The 22989-nt window shown below is 41.5% G+C and overlaps 1 protein-coding gene across 1 annotated transcript in view; it reads right to left on the reverse strand.

The window, feature by feature from the left end:
* Positions 1-22989, reverse strand: part of LRRC1 (leucine rich repeat containing 1) — a 102056-nt gene that overhangs the window by 64149 nt on the left and 14918 nt on the right. Inside the window, exon 2 of the mRNA XM_058177058.1 lies at positions 5810-5927. Coding sequence (XP_058033041.1) covers positions 5810-5927 — 118 coding nt within the window. The remainder of the gene's footprint in view (positions 1-5809; positions 5928-22989) is intronic.

The following is a 22989-nucleotide window of genomic DNA, read 5'->3' on the forward strand; positions in this document are numbered from 1 at the left end:
ATGGATTATCTACAAAACAGATATCAGATTAAGAAATATCAGATTGCCTTTGAATAATTAGGAAGTATTATTTTATGTAATGGGGAGGGGGTTGGGAAATGAAAAGATTTGGATGAGGTTAATTGGATTAGAAAGGAAAATTTTACTCTATGTTTGGTTTATGTATAACAATACCTTGTGATTGACCCAGCAAGCCGGGGGGCGGTAAGAGAGGGGGGCAGCGGGTTTTCTCGGAGGGAGGGGGGGAAAAGGGGGGGGGAAATGTTTTTGTTTTTTAAAACTTTTTCAATAAAAAAAAAAAGATCTCAAAGGTTTAGCTGTTTTTCTGGCTTTTTTTTATTTATTTATTTATTTTATTAAATTTTTATACCGCCCTTCTCCCGAAGGACTCAGGGCAGTGTACAGCCAGAAATAAAATACAAGATATATACAGTTAAAACGAATTAAAATGTAGCAAAATTACAAAAACGGCTGATAGTTAAAATTAAATTTAAAAATTTAAAATATTAATAAAACCCCAATTTAAAATCAAACTATTATGCCAGTCCCGCTTGAATAAATAGATATGTTTTTAGCTCACGACGGAAGGTCCGAAGATCAGGCACTTGACGTAGGCCAGGGGGGAGTTCATTCCAGAGCGTCGATGCTCCCACAGAGAAGGCCCTACTCCTGGGGGCCGCCAGCCGACATTGTTTGGCGGACGGCACCCTGAGGAGACCCTCTCTGTGAGAGCGTACGGGTCGGTGGGAGGCATAGGGTAACAGCAGGCGGTCTCGTAAGTACCCGGGTCCTAAGCCATGGAGCGCTTTAAAGGTGGTAACCAGAATCTTGAAGCGCACCCGAAAGACCACAGGAAGCCAGTGCAGACTACGGAGCAGTGGTGTTACGTGGGAGCCACGCGCGGCTCCCATTACTACTCGCGCAGCTGCATTCTGGACTAACTGCAGCCTCCGGGTGCACCTCAAGGGCAGCCCCATGTAGAGAGCATTGCAGTAATCCAACCGAGACGTAACCAGAGTGTGAGTGACTGTGCATAAGGCATCCCGGTCAAGGAAGGGACGCAAATGGCGGACCAAGCGAACTTGGTAAAAGGCCCTCCTGGAGACGGCCGCCAGATGTTCATCAAAGGACAGCCGTTCATCCAGGAGGACCCCCAAGTTGCGACCCCCCTCCTTTGGGGCCACTACCTCCCCCCCAACAGTCAGCTGGGGGTGCAGCTGACTGTACCGGGGTGCCGGCATCCACAGCCACTCCGTCTTGGAGGGATTGAGCTTGAGTCTGTTTCTCCCCATCCAGACCCGTACAGCTTCCAGACACCAGCACAGCACCCTGAGGAGACCCTCTCTGTGAGAGCGTACGGGTCGGTGGGAGGCATAGGGTAACAGCAGGCGGTCCCGTAAGTACCCGGGTCCTAAGCCATGGAGCGCTTTAAAGGTGGTAACCAGAATCTTGAAGCGCACCCGAAAGACCACAGGAAGCCAGTGCAGACTACGGAGCAGTGGTGTTACGTGGGAGCCACGCGCGGCTCCCATTACTACTCGCGCAGCTGCATTCTGGACTAACTGCAGCCTCCGGGTGCACCTCAAGGGCAGCCCCATGTAGAGAGCATTGCAGTAATCCAACCGAGACGTAACCAGAGTGTGAGTGACTGTGCATAAGGCATCCCGGTCAAGGAAGGGACGCAAATGGCGGACCAAGCGAACTTGGTAAAAGGCCCTCCTGGAGACGGCCGCCAGATGTTCATCAAAGGACAGCCGTTCATCCAGGAGGACGCCCAAGTTGCGAACCACCTCCTTTGGGGCCACTAACTCGCCCCCAACAGTCAGCTGCGGGTGCAGCTGACTGTACCGGGGTGCCGGCATCCACAGCCACTCCGTCTTGGAGGGATTGAGCTTGAGTCTGTTTCTCCCCATCCAGACCCGTACAGCTTCCAGACACCAGGACAGCACTTCGACCGCTTCGTTGGAGTGGTCCGGGGTGGAAAAGTACAGCTGAGTATCATCAGCGTACAGATGATAACTCAACCCGAAACCACTGATGACCTCACCCAGCGGCTTCATATAGATGTTGAAATGAGCTAATTCATTACAATTAAACTGCAGGATTCCTTTCCTCTATTGGTCAGTTAATTTTTTATACATATAAACAAAAGAGAAGTTTTCAACATCCTTTACACAAATGTAATACCAACAAACAGCATTATCAAATGAGGGAATTCTAACTTGGGTTTGCCAATCAAAATTTTAATTATTATCCAGAGTAACATGTGATTAGTACGGCACACAAAACTCTTATGGTTAGGCCCAGTGGTGGGATTCAAGTAATTTAACAACCGGTTCTCTGCCCTAATGATTTCTTCCAACAACCAGTTTGCCAAACTGCTCAGAAAGTTAACAACCGGTTCTCCTGAAGTGGTGCGAACTGGCTGAATCCCACCACTGGTTAGGCCTAGTATAATGTCTGAACTAGAACCAACAAATGTGTTAACCTGTAGTTAAGGAAAAGTAATTTAAGATGTTTTGCTAAGTTACCAAGATGAAAACAAGGTCTGACATCTGTATACTATGAAAACCATGGGTGTCATGACCCTTAATTGGGCAAAACAATGCACCATAGAACAATTTCTGAACCAAAGTACTTCAATTTACAGAATATGTCCAAAATCCAAAATCCAGGATGCATGATTCTTGAGAGAATGAATTTGGGGATGTTGTGATTGCTTCCATACTACTGGCTGCTGCTGTGGTCATGTGACCTTCAGCTTCAATGTTCTGTGACAGTTTCCCAGCCAACCTCATAATCCCTCACACCCTCTTCCAATTCAGCAGAAGCATTTATCTGTCTGCTCCCTTGAACTTGCAACTTCCTGCTGGCTTCCCCACTAACTTTCTCCTTGCAAGCTTCCTATAAGCAAAGTAAATGGGGAAGAAGTACTTGTTGGCAGCCTTTTTAAAGAAAATCTCTATTTGGCAATGCAAATGTGTAAAAGATTCACAAACTGGGTAGAATATACAATTACTTATGGTACAAGCTTGTAGAATTATTAGTAATTACTAATATCTGCTATTAAAAAATGCTGTTTCATGATATTTTGCACAAAACATTTAGTTAATGTTTTGTTTTCAAAATGAGTGTGCCTGTATGTATATATAGTTAGATCTGTATCTTCACATACATATTCGCTTTGATATTAAGATATATTCCACACCCTTAATTATGCTACCTGAAATACCTGTAAATGAAGAAGTAGTTTTAATTAAATACAAATAACTTGGAAGTAAAGAAAGTTCCTAAGAAATATCATCTACTCTGATATTTCCAACATTTACACCGAAAAATAAATCTATGAAGCTTGATTGTATTTTAGCTGTGAAGCTTCTTCAATAAGAAACTTAGTGTAATTCTAAGTACTAAGACAGCAAGCAACACACAAAGAAGTTCATAATGAAATAGCTGATAAGTGAAATATTACCTTGTAGCCACATTTTAAAAATGCCTAAAATAGGAAAAGCTTACAGCAGAAAAAACAAGAATAACAATTATAGCAAATGCTCAACACAAAGCACATTACTCAGCAATGTTTAAAATGTCCCCCTTTAGCCTCTGCAGTAAAATATCTACAATACTTTTTTTTTTTAAAAATGGCAGTAGGATCACCCAATTGGCTGGTTTCATTATAACTAGAATACACATATCACTATATCCACAACGGCTATCAAAACCTACTTCCAGCTCTCAAAAACCAGAATTTTGGTCAGGTAGTTTCCAAATTTAGATCCTTGAAAAGAAAAGGACCTAAAGAAAGTGTCAGACCAGTTATAAAGATCAAGGCTAATTATTTTATTGATCAGGAAAGGATATGAATAGCTATCCTTATATAATGGGTATAGGAAGGATTGTTCATGTTAGGCCAAAGGAAGACAACTTCTTTTAAAAGTGGACATTTTTTTCTCATGGTTCTAATTGTTGCCTGCTACTCTATGGGCAGGGCTGAAGTGAGCAAACGATGGAAAACTAATTCTTAAGAGTCTTCTTCCTTTAACTGTGTCATCTCTTCTATCTTCCCTATGCAGCAGACTGTAGGGAAAGAGCTAATGTCTAATGTCAAGTTACTGAATAATTAAAGGTTGTTTTTTTTTTCAAATTAAACCGAGAAAGACAGTTAGATGTAGCGGCTGAAGTCCTGGAATAGGACTTGAAAGAACACAAGTCTGTCTTCTGCCAGGGAAATTCCCTGGGTGACTTTAAGCCAGCCAATTAACACTCATGCTCATCTGCCCTATGAAGTTGTTACTATGAGGATCAAATAAAAAGAGAATTCTGCGTAAGAGCAGAATTCCATGAGCTCCTGGACAAAAGATGAGAAAGAAATCTAATAAACAAATGACAATAAGAGGCACATGTGGTCTAGGATCAACAGTTTGTATGCCCAAGTGATGAATAAATACTTCTGAACTCAAAATGCAAAGGAGAACATTGAAGCAAAATAAAAACAGGCATGTAAAATTTGGTAAGTACTTGTCAGGACAAAAGAGCAAAGATATTGGGTCACAGTAAAGAATTTTAAAATAGTTTCTTCCTTTCAGAGATTTCCAAGAGGTAGGCCTTCATTTATAACTTTTATGCTTGTGACAACAAGGTTATGGAGGGCACCAATATCAATTGAAATGCTAATCGTTAGCTTGTAGATTGCAATTGTTATTAAAAACAACAGGAGGAGGTTACTAGCTTCCATTGTTGCTTTAAATTATCATGTTCTAATCTAACACCCTCTAAATATACGAGATATTAGCCTTTAATGTGGAGGTACTATATAAAGGAAATCTGGTTTAAATAATACCTGGGTAGGCTTTCGGTTATACGATTCTCAGGAACTGTGAATGTTTTAAAATGATCCCAACATAATTTATCGGCCAATTTGTTTCTCAAAAGTATTCATGGAAAACATACTATTTGTACAGCCTATACCACAATTTTCTTAGACATGATGGGTGAACATGACAATGAAAATAATATTAACTAACGTCTTTTGGGATCAAGGTATGTTCAGCAGCATATTTCTTCCATTTGCTGGTTCTTAACCTCTATCAAGCTTTAATTTAAAAAAAAAAAACCCTTTCAAACTATGAGTTCCCCTACCCCATACTGTCTACAAAAATCAATTAAAATAAGCTTTCCCCGTTTCTTACACAATAATGTGCAAAATAATGCAAAATCTAGACAATGACTGGGTTTATGCATCATGCTTGGCAGTGTTTACTAAATAATTCACAGGTGGCTAAGTTATAACAAGATACTATTCTCCCTTCCCCCACCCCCCCAAAAAAAAACCACAACGGCCTTGTTAAAACCATACACCAAGGAAAAACTAAAAAAATCCCATAATGCAAAGTGTGAATCCAGGCATTTGATGAACGCACTGCATAAAGCTTGTCCAGTCCTGCAAAGTAGCTGCTGTTGCTCAAATAATGTGAATATGTGGCAAACTCTGCAGGCCACAGTTAGGCCAGCATAAAAAAGGCAATCATAACACAGGGCTTGGGCCAGTCTTAAGATCTATTCAAACAAAAGAAGGATGAACAGGGACAATTTCATGCCAAGCTAACATAGGACCTTATTATGTTAGGCAGGCCCTTCATTAGCTTGCTATGACATTAATAGTTTGTTTTTCCAAGTCAGTCATGAAGAGTTAGAAGAGATGCATTAACCTATTTGCCAACTAATTCTATAGTGCAATAATTAAGGCTGACTCATTTTCAACTGTGCTGTAAAAAAGCCCTAATACAGATTTACACATATTCATGCTTACCATTTCGAGACAAATCAAGTTCTACCAGCTGCATGAAGTTTGCTATCTCTGGAGGAAGTCGCTGGATTTCATTATCGCTAAGCCCAAGTTTTCGTAATTTTATAAGCTGAAAAAAAGGCTGAAAAAAGAAAACAATTTTCCATTCAATACATGAAATATATATTTATACATAATTTTGGTGCTTCGTACAAAGAAGGAAGTTTTAATAAGGAGGGAGAAGAGTGTCCAACACTGATGAACATTTAGCATTATTCTGTTAATTGAGTTTGTCATAATCAGCCCGTGTTTCAGCATGAGAGGAAACAAGTCAATTCCAAGATCAACATGAGACAATATTATAAATTCTACTTTGGTATCAGTATCCCATGACCTTTTGTATAGTCGCATATATCATTGAAATCTGATGGACCCCAGGGAATTTTTTTTTTAATTTTGCCAGGGGGCCTAGCTAACGTGTACATTCATATCGTCGCTTATTTTCATCTCTCTGTATCCATATGCTGTCGTAGAGGAGCTTCAAAATAATTAAAGTCCACCTCGATAAAGCAATGGATTTCCTACAGTATATGTTTAAAATGGAAGGTAATGTTCATAGTTCTTCCATAATGAATATATGGCATTGAAAAAGTACTCAGCAAAGTGAGAAAACAAAACTAAAGAGAAGTTAGTTAAATAGCAGTCTAAACATGGATAAGCATGTACTCTGCTCCACTACCCATACCTGTCAAGATACCATTTATACCTCTATCTCCCTTTCGTCTTGTTCTGTTCGATCTGATAAGTCAGCAGTCTTTGGCTCCATCATTAAAACAGGGTCATCATCTAATGTAATCCAAGAAGAATGCCTTCTCTGTCATTATTCCTCACCTTTGGAACGGCATCCCCCAAAGTACTCAGATGTCTGCCATTCTTGCCTTAATTTAAAGAATCTTTAAAATTTGGCCTTCCTCCCACAACCTACTGGAGTTCTTGACGGGCTCTGAGTCTATGGGAGACCATTTGCATTCTCCATATCACCTGATGGCTTTATCTCTTTTTATACTAATACTTTATACTGCCCAGAATATGTTTGTTTAATCAGGCCGCTTTACAACTCAATAAATACATTAAGTAAAGCAAATGGCACTTACACTGTCTCAAGTTGCCAAAAAAAATTGGCAAATTGGCCTAGAAGTAGATGTTACGTTGCCTGCCTTTCTTAAAGCCTTCCCATAGTCAATTCAGTATGTCTGTGTTGCTTACACAATTTTAATGACATTCATATTTAGACTATCATTGAGATAAGGTATTTATCTGTGCATTGTGTGAGCGTGCACATGCACAATAAAATCTAACAAACAAAGATACAGATCACACAGTTGTTCTCCGGATTTTATTCAAGTGATTCAGGTCTACTTTCACCACCTATTGCTTGAAATTATATGGTACATTGTTCAAGTATTACAGCCCACACAGGGAGCACCATGTAGCTTTAATAATACAAGCGTGAGCTCATCTCCCCACAATGAATAGGGTACTCAGCACACAGAGTGCAAGAATCACAGAACCAGACGGTAGACCTTTATTTGTCATTTTTCTCATGCATCATTTGTCTTAAAGAATTTCCTGTACAGGGTGCTAATAGGGAGCAGTTGAGTTCTCTGTTAATGAAAAACAAACCACGCTAACCTCAAGAGCACTCTTATATCTGTTAATATTAGTAATTTCTACAAAATTATGACTCTCATAGCCTGATTTTAGAGCTACCCAAAGGCATGAAGAAAAGCATTAGTGCAGGGGTCTCCACCCTTGGTCCCTTTAAGAATTGTGGACTTCAACTCCCAGAGTTCCTCAGCCACCTTTGCTGGCTGAGGGACTCTGGGAGTTGAAGTCCACAAGTTTTAAAGGGACCAAGGTTGGAGACTCCTGCATTAGTGCACCACCAGCAACCTGCAAACTTAAACCTTATCAAGAATTTACAGCTAAAATTATAGCACCTGCCATGTTGCCTCTGTGTAAAAGATATATTCTTGTCTCTCTATGAATGCCTCTCTGAAGAGAGATAGAGAAAGATAACATATTGGGGGATGGGTCCCCAAATTTTATTTCAAATAAGACATAAAGGGGAGACATAAAGGGGAAAAAATAGAGAAAATAAAAAGATAGAAAAAAGAATATAATAAATAAAAAAGATGTATTTATTATAATAAAAAAGAAAATATGTAAAGAAGTGACTTCCCCCTTTATTACAAGTATAAGCCATTTTAGTCACTTATCACTTTTTCTTAACATGTACTAAATGATATCTTCTTCCCATATCCCATGTCAGCAAAAGTCCATTATACCAGTGATAACTGGTATATCACTGGTTACCAGTGATAACAATATATATATCTTACCCTTGATTAAATAAAGCAACTTTATATTTTTTCCTTCTACTTCTTGTTTTTTAGTTCCTTCAAATAATGTTCAAAAAACCTTCCAACTTTGATTTGGAGCCACCCAGAGTTGGTTATAAGATGGGTGTCTATATAAATGTTTTCCAGATCACTCTCTTGGTTTGTTATTTGTATATCCTTTTAATTATTAAGACTTTTATAGATCCCTCTTGTGGCCTGTCATTTTTCCATTATTATAATCTTTTGTTCTCTCTAGTATCCAATTCTTAAGTCTTATCTTATTATGTTTTGAAAGGTATTCAAAATAAAAGAATTTTTGCATTCTTACAATTAATTTCAAAATCTTATTTCAAATTTATTTCAACCCTTCGTCCATTTGTAACTTTCTAAAAATCAAAGTTTTAATCAATAAAGACCATTTAAAATTGTCCGCAAAATTTTAAAAAGAGATATTCTCAACTCTTATAACAATATTGTTATTGCATTTACCAGTTATCTGCTTAATCATGGGATTTTTCCCCCCATTTGCTAAAAAGACATTTCAGGATCTTCATACCAGTCAGTATACTTTAGTAAATACAATGCATTACCAAACTCTGAACCCAAATATATTGTTTTAAATAACATCTCAACCTTTAATTTTAGAGAGTTAAAAAATCAGTATGAAACAGTGCTGTAACTATTAATAAAAAGGACAATAATTATAAAAGAAAAAAACAGTTCAACAGTTGAATCATCTATCAGTCTATAGAAGAAGGATGGAAACACTTGAACTACCAATTATATATTCTTGCAGTACAAACAAAACTTAATTCTAGTACTAACCAAAGGAACAAGTCACTACTAATCTTAATAAGGACAGGAAAAACATCCTGCCAATCATTTGCTATCTGTATTCTCAAGTATGAGATCCAACATCAGATTATGACTTCATATAAGCAAGCAAACTAGAGCCTTGGTTCAAATGTGTTTTTTCCCTCCTTAAATGCACTAAATCCTTCCCTCTAACCTGATTTGCAGCAAAATACAATTTCAATCTTGGATTGCAGGTTAAATTGATGTAATTATCAGAAACAGAAACTAGATAACTGGCATCCATGAAAGAAAATAAAGTATATAATATGTGGCTTAATGCTACCTGTTTCGTAGCTTAATACTACCTCAGAAATTTTCTACATTTGCTAGTAGTAAGTAAAAGCCTTTGTGAATTATAATTTTATTGTTGCAGCTGGCATTGTTAAAAAGAGGTCAGTCAAGAAAGGAAAACAATGTGCATTTATTTTCAAATGTACATAAATGTAATGCAGGTATGCAATATCCTAAAATCATCAGCCGTACTAGCTCTGCAATTTGCTTATGCAGAGTTTTAGGGATGCTTCAACACCACCACAGTTTCCACACCTCAGTCCTTCAAGGGGGCTCAGCTAACCTGTGGTTGTCTTTGCTGCTAATCCTTGATCATTATGAGCTGATCAGTGTTCCCTCTAGCTGAGAAATCAAGGAATCAAGGAACTACTGCACCACCATGATTCTTATTCTATTCAATTTGTTCCCAGCAATAAGAAACAGGCATAGCAAAAGAGAAGCTTTTTAAAAGCAGAGGATTAATTTAATTTTTCACTTATCAGAAATTAAACAAGCTGTGCTCCCATTGGATCATCTTTTCAAATGATCTTATCTAAACAAAGAAACACAATGACCAATGGTGATGGGGGGAGCAGTGGGAGGAGGAGTGACCTCTGACGTCCTGCTGGCTTCACACCAAGTTTCCTTGTGGGAAACTGACAAGGGGTATCAGAAAACTCCCTTACTCCCTCGAATTCCCGCCAGCTTCCCCATTCACTGCTGGGAAGCCATTAGGAAGTTGCAAGTGCAAGGCCAGCAGGCAGGTAAATGGCTACTGTCAGGTGGGAAAATGAATGAAGGGGTGCTTGATGGTGCAGGCCATGAATGGTATATGCAAATATGTGTGAGATGCTGCATGGATTGGGGAAGTATGCACCAGGGATGCTGTGCAGGTCAGGGAGGGCCATGGGACTTATTACTCTATTTTCAACTCTATGTAACTGAATGAAATGTTTGTAATATGTTAGAATTCATTAATGCAAACATAGATTTATTCTACTACACAAAAGAAAATTACAGCAACAGAGAACTCTTCCTCTTGATTGTTCTTTAAAGTAGGGGGGGAGTCCTAATTCTTAGAAATATTTCCTATGTTTTTTGTCTCTTGGCTCGAAGCTCAAACTATTTTTGTTACTTTAATCTCAAGTGGTTGAAACCACAAAATACAGACCAGTCACAGCACTATTCTCAGCATGCCAGTCTGAAGACTGATCAGCACAACTCCCTAAAATTGAAGGTCTTGGAAGATGGAAATTTCTTTGTCTTGGGCTGATCCTGTTTCTGATCTGTAAACCCAGACAACTGAATTATTTTAGAAAATATAGTTAGCTCTGAGAGCCAGGTTAAAGTAAGCATGATTAGCTTCTTGACAGAATAGTTACGAAATGAGATTTTTGTAGGTATAATTGTGGAAAAACTATAATTTAAGACTTTACATTAACCATTGCACAAAACTCTCTGCTCATTGTCCAAATGCTTAGGCATTAACACTGCATAATAACACTGAATTGCACACTACAATTCAGATATAAATACATGCTCAAAGAAAAAACTTGGCAAGAATTAAGCCAAAAAGGCAATTCCCAACTACAAAATCAGATTAAGCCTCCGTCAAGTAAAGCTCAGATCCTGGTGACTTCATAGTTATAGCCCTCCAGTTGCTTAACAAAAATGCAAAAGTAGGTTCCTAATTTTTAAACTTCCCATCCTAGTAATTCCAAGTCACATCTTCCATACAAGTACAAGTCAGATCTATTTTTGCTTTCCAAAATTAGTTGATTGTGTCTAGATATTCTAGCCCAATCTCAAAAATAATATCTAAATAAAGAAAGCAATACTGTTATTCAAGGAGCGAAGAGAAGAAAAGAAAACAATGAAATAGGAAATTTCTCAGAAACATTTAAAGGGAAAGAAAGAAGGGAGGGAGGATCTTCTTTTTCACTATTTTCTGTTTAGGGATGGGAAAAGTTGGGAAATGTATGAAAAGCCTCCTTTCACTGGAGCTAAGAAAGAAAAAGTTCAATAATCTCCTTTTCCTGAGGATGAGGAAATGTTCCCATTACCAAGAAACACTTTCCTTGAGAGCAGAAAAATAGAGCTTCTAATATGAAAGCTCAGGAATAGCAGAAGAGGTAAAAATGGTATTTCTGTCACTAGAGCTGAGTGCAGAAAATGCCTTTTCTTGGCCCAGATCCCATGTACTTCCAATAGAAACAGACTACGGGGGTCCTCTGAGCTCGATTGTTTTCTTGCAGACGTTTCATTACCAAATTAGGTAATATCATCAGTGGAGCTTGCACTCTTAGGACCTTGCAGTTCAACCCTGCACTACAAATGTTCTTTTCTATGGCCTAAACTACTGGGCATCTCACCCTGGTGCTTTTGGAAGTGGTACTATAAACTGGATATTTCCAAAATTACTCCAGCATATAAATTTTCTGGAATTTATTTAAAAAAAAAACCCACTATGAGATACAGTCATGGCCGAAAGTGTTGGCACCCCAGAAATTTTTCCAGAAAATCAAGTATTTCTCACAGAAAAGTATTGCAGTAACACATGTTTTGCTATACACATGTTTATTCCCTTTGTGTGTATTGGAACAAAATAAAAAAAAGGCAGAGAAAAAAGCAAATTGGACATAATGTCACACAAAACTCCAAAAATAGGCTGGACAAAATTATTGGCACCCTTAACTTAATATTTGGTTGCACAGCCTTTGGAAAAAATAAACTGAAATCAGTCGCTTCCTATAACCATCAATAAGCTTCTTACACCTCTCACCCAGAATTTTGGACCACTCTTCCTTTGCAAACTACTCCAGGTCTCTTATTGGAAGGGCGCCTTTTCCCAACAGCAATTTTAAGATCTCTCCACAGGTGTTCAATGGGATTTAGATCTGGACTCATTGCTGGCCACTTCAGAACTCTCCAGCGCCATCCATTTCTGGATGCTTTCTGACATATGTTTGGGGTCATTGTCCTGCTGGAAGACCCAAGATCTCGGACGCAAACCCAGCTTTCTGACATTGGGCTCTACAGTGCGACCCAAAATCCTTTGGTAATCCTCAGGTTTCATGATGCCTTGCACACAGTCAAGGCACCCAGTGCCAGAGGCAGCAAAACAACCCCAAAACATAATTGAACCTCTACCATATTTCATTGTAGGTACTGTGTTCTTTTCTTTGTAAGCCTCATTCCGTTTTCGGTAAACAGTAGAATGATGTGCTTTACCAAAAAGCTCTATCTTGGTCTCATCTGTCCACAAGACGTTTTCCCAGAAGGATTTTGGCTTACTCAAGTACATTTTGGCGAACTGTAGTCTTGCTTTTTTATGTCTCTGTGTCAGCAGTGGGGTCCTCCTGGGTCTCTTGCCATAGCGTTTCATTTCATTTACATGTCGATGGATAGTTCGCGCTGACACTGATGCTCCCTGAGCCTGCAAGACAGCTTGAATTTTTTTTGGAACTTGTTTGGGGCTGCTTATCCACCATCCGGACTATTCTGCGTTGCAACCTTTCATCAATTTTTCTCTTCCGTCCACGCCCAGGGAGAGTAGCTATAATGCCATGGGTTGCAAACTTCTTGATAATGTTGCGCACTGTGGACAAAGGCAAATCTAGATCTCTGGAGATGGACTTGTAACCTTGAGATTGTTGATATTTTTCCACAGTTTTGGTTCTCAAGTCCTCAGACAGTTCTCTTCTCCTCTTTCTGTTGTCCATGCTTAGTGTGGCACACACAGACACACAATGTAAAGACTAAGTGAACTTCTTTCCTTTCTATCTGCTTTCAGGTGTGATTTTTATATTGCCCACACCTGTTACTTGCCCCAGGTGAGTTTAAAGGAGCATCACATGCTTGAAACAATCTTATTTATACACAATTTTGAAGGGGTGCAATAATTTTGTCCAGCCCATTTTGGGAGTTTTGTGTGACATTATATCCAATTTAAAAGGGACGGAGTGGCTACGGGGCTAGGACGCTGAGTTTGTCGATCAAAAGGTCAGCAGCTCAGCGGTTCGAATCCCTAGTGGTGCCGTGTAATGGGGTGAGCTCCCGTTACTTATCCCAGCTTCTGCCAACCTAGCAGTTTCGAAAGCACGTAAAAATGCAAGTAGAAAAAATAGGGACCACCTTTGGTGGGAAGGTAACAGTCTTCTGTGCGCCTTTGGTGTTGAGTCATGCCGGCCACATGACCACGGAGATGTCTTCGGACAGCACCGGCTCTTCGGCTTTGAAACGGAGATGAGTCGGCAACGACTAGCACGTATGTGCGAGGGGAATCTTTACCTTATGTCCAATTTGCTTTTTTTCCTCCCTGTGTGTTCCAATACACACAAAGGGAATAAATATGTGTATAGCAAAACATGTGTTACTGCAATACTTTTCTGTGAGAAATACTTGATTTTCTGGAAAAAATTCTGGGGTGCCAACACTTTTGGCCATGACTGTAGATAGAAGGAGCTTTCTTAAATAAGCTTTAACTTTCACAAAATTTGATGCAAACAATAGTCTTATTGTGGAGATTCTTTTACACTTACACATACACAGACAAAATGTGTATTTTTTATTTATTAATTAATCAAATTTATATGACCACCATCTCACAGAGGGTGAGCCTGAGCAGCATTCAATATATCTATATCAGTGGTGGGTTTCAAAAATGTTTACTACCAGTTCTGCAGGTGTGGCTTGGTGGGTGTGGCAGGGGAATGATACTGTAAAATCTCCATTCACACCCCAATCCAGGGGAAGGATACTGCAAAATCCGCATTTCCTCCCAATCAGCTGGGACTTGGGAGGCAGAGAATAGATGGGGGCAGGGCCAGTCAGAATTTTTACTACCGGTTCTCCGAACTACTCAAAATTTCTGCTACCAGTTCTCCAGAACTGGTCAGAACCTGCTGAAACCCACCTCTGATCTATATGATCCTGATCTTAAATATCTGGAATTTCTCTTAGGGATATTTGCCTCACCTGCTTCCAAATCCCATGCACAGCTCTATCAAGAAGTAGGTATTCTTATCCAAACCCAAAGAATTCCCTGTTTCTTCCCTAGAACTGGTTATTCTCCAAGGGCTCTGTACGGCTACATTGGAATATTTTGTCTGATCCAGAATAGCATTTTACTTGGCTTCAGCAGGCTACGAATGATCCATTTCACGCTTCCTTACAGCTCTATGGAGCATGTAGTCAATTTTTTAAGCTATCAGTTGGGATTTGTAAAATGTCATTTGTTCGGTCATCCAAATAGATTTTGTGATGTAAACTACTGTTAAAAAGGGATTCGAGCCACTTAGAGAAATACATAATCTGAACATTTTACTGGTAGGTTATTTGATCAAAATAATTGCATTTCTGAAGCAGAAATGATGATACTGTGTACTGTATCAGATATGAACATAAAAGAGGTATTTCTCCTATGTGAGAGTATGGAACATGTTTTAAAATGCTGGCTGTATCTGCAGCTTTTATAAAAGACACTGTTGTAAATAAATTAATTGGGAATCTGTTCAAATTAATCACTTTTAAAAAAAAACTGATTGAATTAAGTGATCATTGCAAAACACTGCAGCCTTATTGTCAATTTCTTAGGACTTGAATTAAACTGTCTTAACTATATAGTTTATACACAAAACTAAAACTCAGTGGGTGGAATCTAATATAAACCAAAATCTGCTCTAGAAGGTCTGTCAATTTTACAGAATAATTTATTGGTATAGAGAGAGCAGGAAGAAAACAGAGCCATCAATTACCTAACAGAAGCTGTTCTTACCGGCTGAGAAATACTGAGTAGGTTTACATATGAGGAAGTCCTCAACTTATAACCCATTCATTTAGCAACTTTTCAAAGTTACAATGGCCCTGAAAAAAAGTGACTTATGACTACTCCCTGCACTTAAAACAATTGCAGGGTCCCTGTGGTCACAAAATTCCAGGGCTTGACAACCATCGTGCATTTACTACAGTTGCACATGGTCATGTGATTGCTATTTGTGACCTTCCCAGGTGGCTTCTGACAAGCAAAGTTAATGAGGGAAGCTGGATTTGTTTAACAACCGTAACAAAAAAGGTTGTAAAAGCAGACACGGTTCATGTGATGAGTCATTTAACAACTGCATTATTTACTGATAGAAGTTCCAGTCCCAACTGTGATCGTAAGTCAACCGCTACCTGTAAGCCATTATTAACAAATTAACAGTTGGCTGGATTAAGACAGGCTGAACCATAATCATGGTTTACAGGCCATAATATTATAGAAGAGTTTATATAAAATATTATTCACTTACTGCAAATGTTATTGGAATTTACTTCCCACTGTGTTTATATAAAAATTGCAGACCAAGATTTTGCAGTCATTTCCTTTCTCATGTGATATGGTAGTCTTACGTACTTAAGAACAAATGTTAAAACCACAAAAACCACCTCTCTTTAAACCAGGACTGGTTTCTCAATCTGCATTAAAACTAAATAGGATGCTATTTTCTAATTAGACTGTTTGCAGAGAACTGTAGCAAGCAAACGATTGCCAAATAAATTTTAACAGAGAACTGAATAGAACAAGGACTTTGAAAAACAAATCAGTATCTTGGAAACTGTAGACATATTCTTAATAAGGTAAGGAGGGTAAATGTGGAGCTAGTCCATATTAAAAAGGGAAATATATTTTCATCACACATATGTATTAAATGCACCAGCTTCCTTTGTGAGGCATAACCAAATCTCACATCTAACCCACTCGTAGATTATTTCTGTTCAATGAGCTGGTGAATTCTAACCAACAGCTTGATATAGAGAATAGAAAAGTTCAAACACCTTGTATTGTTAGGGATGGTTTTTGAAATTTTCTTTTTATGTCAATCAAAAATAGAAATAGCCCTTTATTCTTCCTTTATTTAAATGGAGCCAACTAGCATGGTGAATCCAAACACAAAGCTAAAGAAAATGATTGATTTTGTTTCTTAGGAGCCAGCTAATTCTTTATAGAACTAAACAAAATATTACAGCAGAGTTTTTCCATCCACATCCAAGCATCCAGTGTATACACAAAGAGAGTTCACAAGGTCAAATCAACTTATCCTTTAGCACACATAGTAACAAAAAGGTTGTTTTATCAACTTTTTCCACTCAAACACAGAACACTAAGGTGGAGTAAAGATTTTCACCCTGTCATTATTGCAACATTCCAAGATAATCAGTGCAAAACCTTTTTTAACAAAAGCTTAGACTGATAAAAGCTTATGGGAAAACTCACAATGTAAGTGTCTCTTTAGGGAAAAATAAAAGGAAGAATCCCCTCTTCCTTTACATTTTCTATTTATTAAGCTGGATTGACACACTGTACCAGTTTGGTGCAGTGATTAACACGCCAGCCTAGAAACTGGGAGTGTGAGTTCCAGTCCCATTTTAGGCATGAAAGTCGGCTGGGTGACTTTGGGCCAGTCACACTCTCTCAGCACATCCCACCTCACAGGGTTGTTGTTGTTATGTATTCATGTTTGTACCTTTAAATATTTGAGCGGGAAATCAGCACGTTGCTGATTGGACGAAGCCTCCAGCAGAACTGTATAAAAGGAGAGGTTTTTCCCCCAGCCCGTTGCTGGGTTCACCCTATATTAAAGAGCTGTTGTCACTACCCTGGTCTCCAGTCTCGTTACTTCCCGGACTTAACATTGGCGACGAAGGTGGGATCTCGAGGCTAAGGAGAACCAGAACCGAGCTGAAGCACGATAGACCCGAACCCAGCAAACCCAGGGCAGAAAAGTGGAGATGGCCAGTTACACTCCGCCCGCACCGTTTGACCCGGCTAAAGAGAAATGGGGAACGTATATGACCCGTTTCGAAAGCTTTCTAGAAGCCAACGAACTGCAAGGAGTTCCAGATAACCGAAAAAGGGCTTACTTCTTAAGCCATTGTGGTCCGGAGGTCATTGATATCGCGGAAGCCCTGGCAGAGCCAACGCCGTTGCAGTCGGTGTCGTGGCCAACTTTACAGACTTTACTAAAAAACCACTTCGCACCAACGCCGTCCAAATACGTGCGGCGGTTTGAATTCGGAGAGCGAAGGCAGATGGAGGGCGAATCCATCGGTGACTACATGGCCGCCCTAAGAAAAGCGTCCAAGGACTGCGGATACCGTGACCTAGACGAGGTGCTCCTCGAGCAACTCATCCGAGGGGTCAAAGACATCCGTTTGCGGCGACAGCTGCTAGCAAAGAGCAACCTGACGCTGGCCAACGCTCTGGACGAAGCCAGAGCACATGAAATGTCCTCCCAAGCGGCAGAGACACTGCAGAAGCCGGTCCCACAGAAGGCGAGCGCGAAGGCAACTCCGGTGCACCAGGAGGAGGTTCAGACCGAATCCGACGGTGAAGATGAGGAAGGGGTCTGCCGCACCGAGAAACGCGACAAAGGGGACCGAGACGAGTGCGGAAGCTGCGGGGGTCAACACCAGCGCCAACGCTGCAAGTTTAAGGACGCGATATGTCGGCGGTGTGGGAAGAAAGGGCACCTAGCCCAAGTTTGTCGAGCGGCCCAACCTTCCCGCCGAAAATTCAAATCGGCCAATCAGAGCGCGGAATCGGCAAGGCGACCCGCGATTGGCTCAAACAAAAAAGGCGCGGATTCCAACCAAACAACGGTGGTCATAGGCCGCGCCTCGACCCAAGTGGAGAAGAAGATCTTCACTAAGCCAAAAATAGAGGGAGTACGGTGCCGGCTTGAAGTAGACACGGGATCAGCGATCACCATCATGTCCTGGGACACTTTGGCGAAGTCGCTGCCGTCCGTCGCAAAGCGCCACCTGCAAGCACAACGGCTACGAGTCCACGACTACCAGGGGAATCGCATCCCTGTTCGAGGGACCACCTCCGTCCGAGTCGAGTACGGTCCATACAAGAAGACCCTGCCCATCACGATCGTCGAAGGAACTCTGCCCAGTCTGTTGGGACTAGACTGGTTTCGTGCCCTGGGCATGGGAGTGACTGGCATCTACAAAAGTGACTGTAACCTGAAAGACATTCTCTTTAACGAGTTCGAAGATGTCTTCAAGGACTGCCTGGGCAAGTACAAGGGGACCCCTATTTCCTTCAACTTAGACCCCCAGGTAGCCCCCATTAGGCTTAAAGCGAGGAGAGTCCCTTTTGCCCTAAAACCGAAAATCGATAAGGAGCTGGACAAGCTCATAAATCAGGGGATTTTGGTGCCAGTCGATCACGCAAAGTGGGAGACGCCAATCGTCACCCCAATAAAATCGGACGGGTCAATTAGAATTTGCGCTGACTACAAGGCGACGCTTAACAAAGCCTTACAGAAAAGCGCTTACCCGGTTCCCGTGGTGCAACACTTATTGCACTCTTTGGGGCAAGGACAAGTCTTTGCGAAGTTAGACTTAGCCCAAGCCTACCAGCAACTGCCCGTAGACGCCCGCACAGCCGAAGCCCAAACAATTGTAACGCACAGGGGGGCATTCAAGTGCACCCGATTGCAATTTGGGGTCAGTGTGGCACCAGGGTTGTTCCAAAACCTAATGGAACGACTACTGCAGGGGCTCCCAGGGGTAGTTCCCTACTTTGATGACGTCCTCATTTCAGGGGAAAACATGGAGGAATTGGGGGAACGTTTAAGAAAGGTTTTGGGGATTTTCCGGACAGCCGGATTAAAAGTCAAGGCAAACAAATGCCAGATAGGGGTCGAATCCGTCGATTTCTTGGGCTACCGGATAGACAAGAAAGGAATTCACCCTACTGAGAGCAAGGTCAAGGCAATTAGGAAGGCTCCAGCGCCTAAAAATAAAGCAGAGCTGCAGGCATTCCTGGGGTTGGTGAATTTCTATGCGGTCTTTTTAAAGAACAAAGCAACCGTTGCGGAACCGCTGCATAGGCTCTTAGGGAAAAATACTGTTTGGTCTTGGGGAAAGACAGAAAATAGGGCTTTCGAAGCAGTAAAGAACCTGCTCTCAAGTGATAGCCTGCTCATACAATATCACAACTCATTACCCCTAGTGTTGGTTTGCGATGCCTCCCCTTATGGGGTGGGGGCTGTACTCAGCCATAGACTTCCAAACGGCACAGAAGCCCCTATAGCTTTTTACTCTAGAACGATGTCCTCCCCAGAGAGAAACTACAGCCAATTAGACAAAGAAGCACTAGCCATTGTGTCAGGGGTTAAAAAATTCCACGAATATGTCTTTGGGCGGAATTTTGAAATCGTGACTGACCACAGACCGTTACTAGGAATACTGGCTGGCGACCGCCCAACGCCTGTGGCACTTTCGCCACGCTTGACCCGATGGACTATATTCTTAGCCGCTTATTCGTACAAGCTGCAGCATCGACCAGGAAAAGAAGTGGGGCATGCAGACGCGTTAAGCCGATGCCCACTACCAGGGGCGACCGAAGACCCCACCCCGGGGACGCCCATCCTATTTATTGACTCTTTGGACTCTGGCCCAGTCAGATCTAAGGAAGTGGCTCGGGCATCGTACATTGTGTTAAGAACTGTACTCGGTTGGGTACAGAGAGGGTGGCCCGCTGCGCCGGGCGAACGGTTCAAAGAATTTGTTAAAAAACGAGATGAGCTCTCGGCTCAAGGGGGGTGCCTGTTATGGGGTGATCGTGTAATAATTCCTGATAAGTTAAGGGGAAAGGTATTGGATCTCCTCCACGAGGGTCACCCAGGGATCGTAAGGATGAAGGGGTTGGCTAGAAGCTATGTGTGGTGGCCACTCATGGACGCAGAGATTGCTGAGAGGGTAGGGAAATGCCAGGCTTGCCAAGAGTCCAGACCTCTACCCCCAACGGCCCCAGTCAGGGAATGGGAAAAACCCCAAGGGCCCTGGTCAAGAATCCACATTGATTTTGCTGGCCCTTTCCACGGCCAAACGTTCCTAGTGGTTGTTGATGCATTCTCTAAATGGTTGGAGATCATACTCATGAAATCCACTACGGCCGAAGCAGTAATCGCAGCCCTGCGCCACCTATTCGCAACTCACGGGTTGCGGACACTCTGGTGTGCGACAATGAGCCTCAATTCACGGCAGCCCAGTTTGAAGAATACCTGGCAGAGGAGGCATCCGACATGCCCTCTCTGCGCCTTTCCACCCTGCGTCGAATGGCCTTGCAGAGCGTTCCGTCCGGAGCGCTAAGGAGGCATTGTCCAGGCTCAAGCCAGGTGACTGGCAAACAAAGATAGACTTTTTCCTAGCCGTCCAGCACAGAACCCCAAGCACGGCCACCGGAAAAAGCCCAGCCGAATTACTAATGGGACGGAAACTCCGGTGCCCACTTGACCGTTTGAATCCCCATTACACACCAGAGGGTTACAAGGGGGAACTAGAAAAGACAAGGGAAATGAGCATAGGCGACCGGGTGTGGGCCCGAAACTATGGGGACGGCCCTAGTTGGTTCGCAGGCCAAATAATAAAGATAACCGGGCCAAAATCGTACGTGGTAGAGCTACCAGACAACCGAGTGTGGAGGCGCCACATAGATCAGTTAAGGAAACGAATAACTGATCAAACCGAACCAAATGAAACAAATCATGACCAATACCAATTTGAATTCACAGCTGACAATGACCCGGGGGAGGCGCAAGACTTAGCTGAGGTCCCAGAGTTCCAGCGACGCCATCAGGTTCCCGAGGGAAACAGCTGGGAAAGTTTCAGAAGTAATCCAAGAAAAAGAGTCAGCCAATAATCCAGAGCCCGTTGGCTCAGAGAGAGAGCTGGGAGGAGAAAACAGCCCCTCCGACCAGCTCAAAACACCACCCAGAACTGAACCGCGCAGGTCAGAAAGAACTAGGAGACGCCCAGGTTATTTGCGTGACTACGTCGAAAAATAACATGTAAATAAATATGTAAATAGAGGCAAAGTGTTTTCTGGGAGGGGAGGAGTGTTATGTATTCATGTTTGTACCTTTAAATATTTGAGCGGGAAATCAGCACGTTGCTGATTGGACGAAGCCTCCAGCAGAACTGTATAAAAGGAGAGGTTTTTCCCCCAGCCCGTTGCTGGGTTCACCCTATATTAAAGAGCTGTTGTCACTACCCTGGTCTCCAGTCTCGTTACTTCCCGGACTTAACAGTTGTTGTGGGGAAAATAGGAGGAGGGAGGAGTATTAGGTATATTCATCACCTTGAGTTACTTAAAAAGTGATAAAGGCAGGATAAACAAAAAGTATTTAAAAATCTAAATAAGCTACAATATGGTTTATTTGGCTATGGCTTAGGTGTGAAACAGCTAATGTGATTCAACAAATCATGGCTAAACCATGATTTAGAAATATGAAACCATACCATTTAAACATACCAATGTGGGCTATTCCAAAACCACTCAGCATATTTTTTTTTCTATCATTTTCATATTGCTCTTTGCTACAACTCTTACACTATAGTAAAGGTGGCTGGACTCATCCTTTACAGCAAGTAAATCTCATTTGTTTAACTTTGACTTAGCATCCTGTGTGAACCTATCCAATTGTGGTTTATTTAATGAATCATTTCCTAGCATGATGCATAAATCAGATCTGTATGAAGCCATTTCATAGAACAGTTCCCTAAGAACAAAAGAAATTCTGATAATACTTTATATTGACATGAAACAAACATTGCCTACATAATTTGAAGATATTATAAGAACTTCTACATCAGGGGTGTCAAACTCACATCACCTGATGTATTGGGACTGTTTTCCCCTGCGCTAAACTGGGTCTGGGCGTGGCCAGCGCATGACTCATCCGGCCCACGGGCCAGGAGTTTGATAACCCTGTTCTACATCAAAGGATCTTGCATAATAGCTATATAATCTTATACAACAATTTATAACAGCTGCCATACATGGCAATTTAAAGGGATTCCTACATGTAGACTAGCCTTTGGATATGGAGGGTTCACATTGGTCTCTTGGTTGTATTTGATAACAACTATGGTACCCTTCTAAATGTATGGTGATTGGTGGGGGCAGCATAGTATTGCAGTGGTTCTCCTTTTTTCTCCATGATTAATTTTTCCATCAGTTTTCAGGGGGCGGCGGAAGGCCAAATCCTAGTTCTCCGAGAGTCCCTCAGGACTTGACACTCTCACTTCTCCTGGGTAAGATCATCCAACCACACAGGTCATGCTGATGACACATCGTTACATATCTCATCCCTGCGCTGAACAAGCAATGTATCTGTAATGTTATTTCAGTGCCTGGAGCTCATTAGGGGTTGGAAGGAGAGAAGTTCAACCCTAGTTGAAGACCAGGTGCATGGTTTTCATGGACCACCAATCCCAGAGATTTTTTTAACCTTAGTTCTTGAGGGGATATCACTTCCCTAGACTGAACTTCTTTGCAACTCGGGATTTTTTCTGGACTCACTCAAGGAGCTGGTGGAAAACCACTGTGCCGATTCATGTCATGTGGCAGTTGCACCCTTTCCTGGGTCAAGATGCCCTACTTATAGTCAGTGATGTTTTGGTTACCTCATATATGGGCTACCATAATGTGCTCTATATGATTGCCCTTAAAGACAAGTCCAGAATGCATAACATATAACATAATAACAGAGTTGGAAGGGACCTTTGAGGTCTTCTAGTCCAACCCCCTGCCCAGCAGGAAACCCTACACCATTTCAGACAAATGGCTATCCAACATTTTCTTAAAAATTTCCAGTGTTGGAGCATTCACAACTTCTGCAG

The sequence above is a fragment of the Ahaetulla prasina genome, chromosome 1 (assembly GCF_028640845.1).
Source record: "Ahaetulla prasina isolate Xishuangbanna chromosome 1, ASM2864084v1, whole genome shotgun sequence".
Lineage (NCBI taxonomy): Eukaryota > Metazoa > Chordata > Lepidosauria > Squamata > Colubridae > Ahaetulla > Ahaetulla prasina.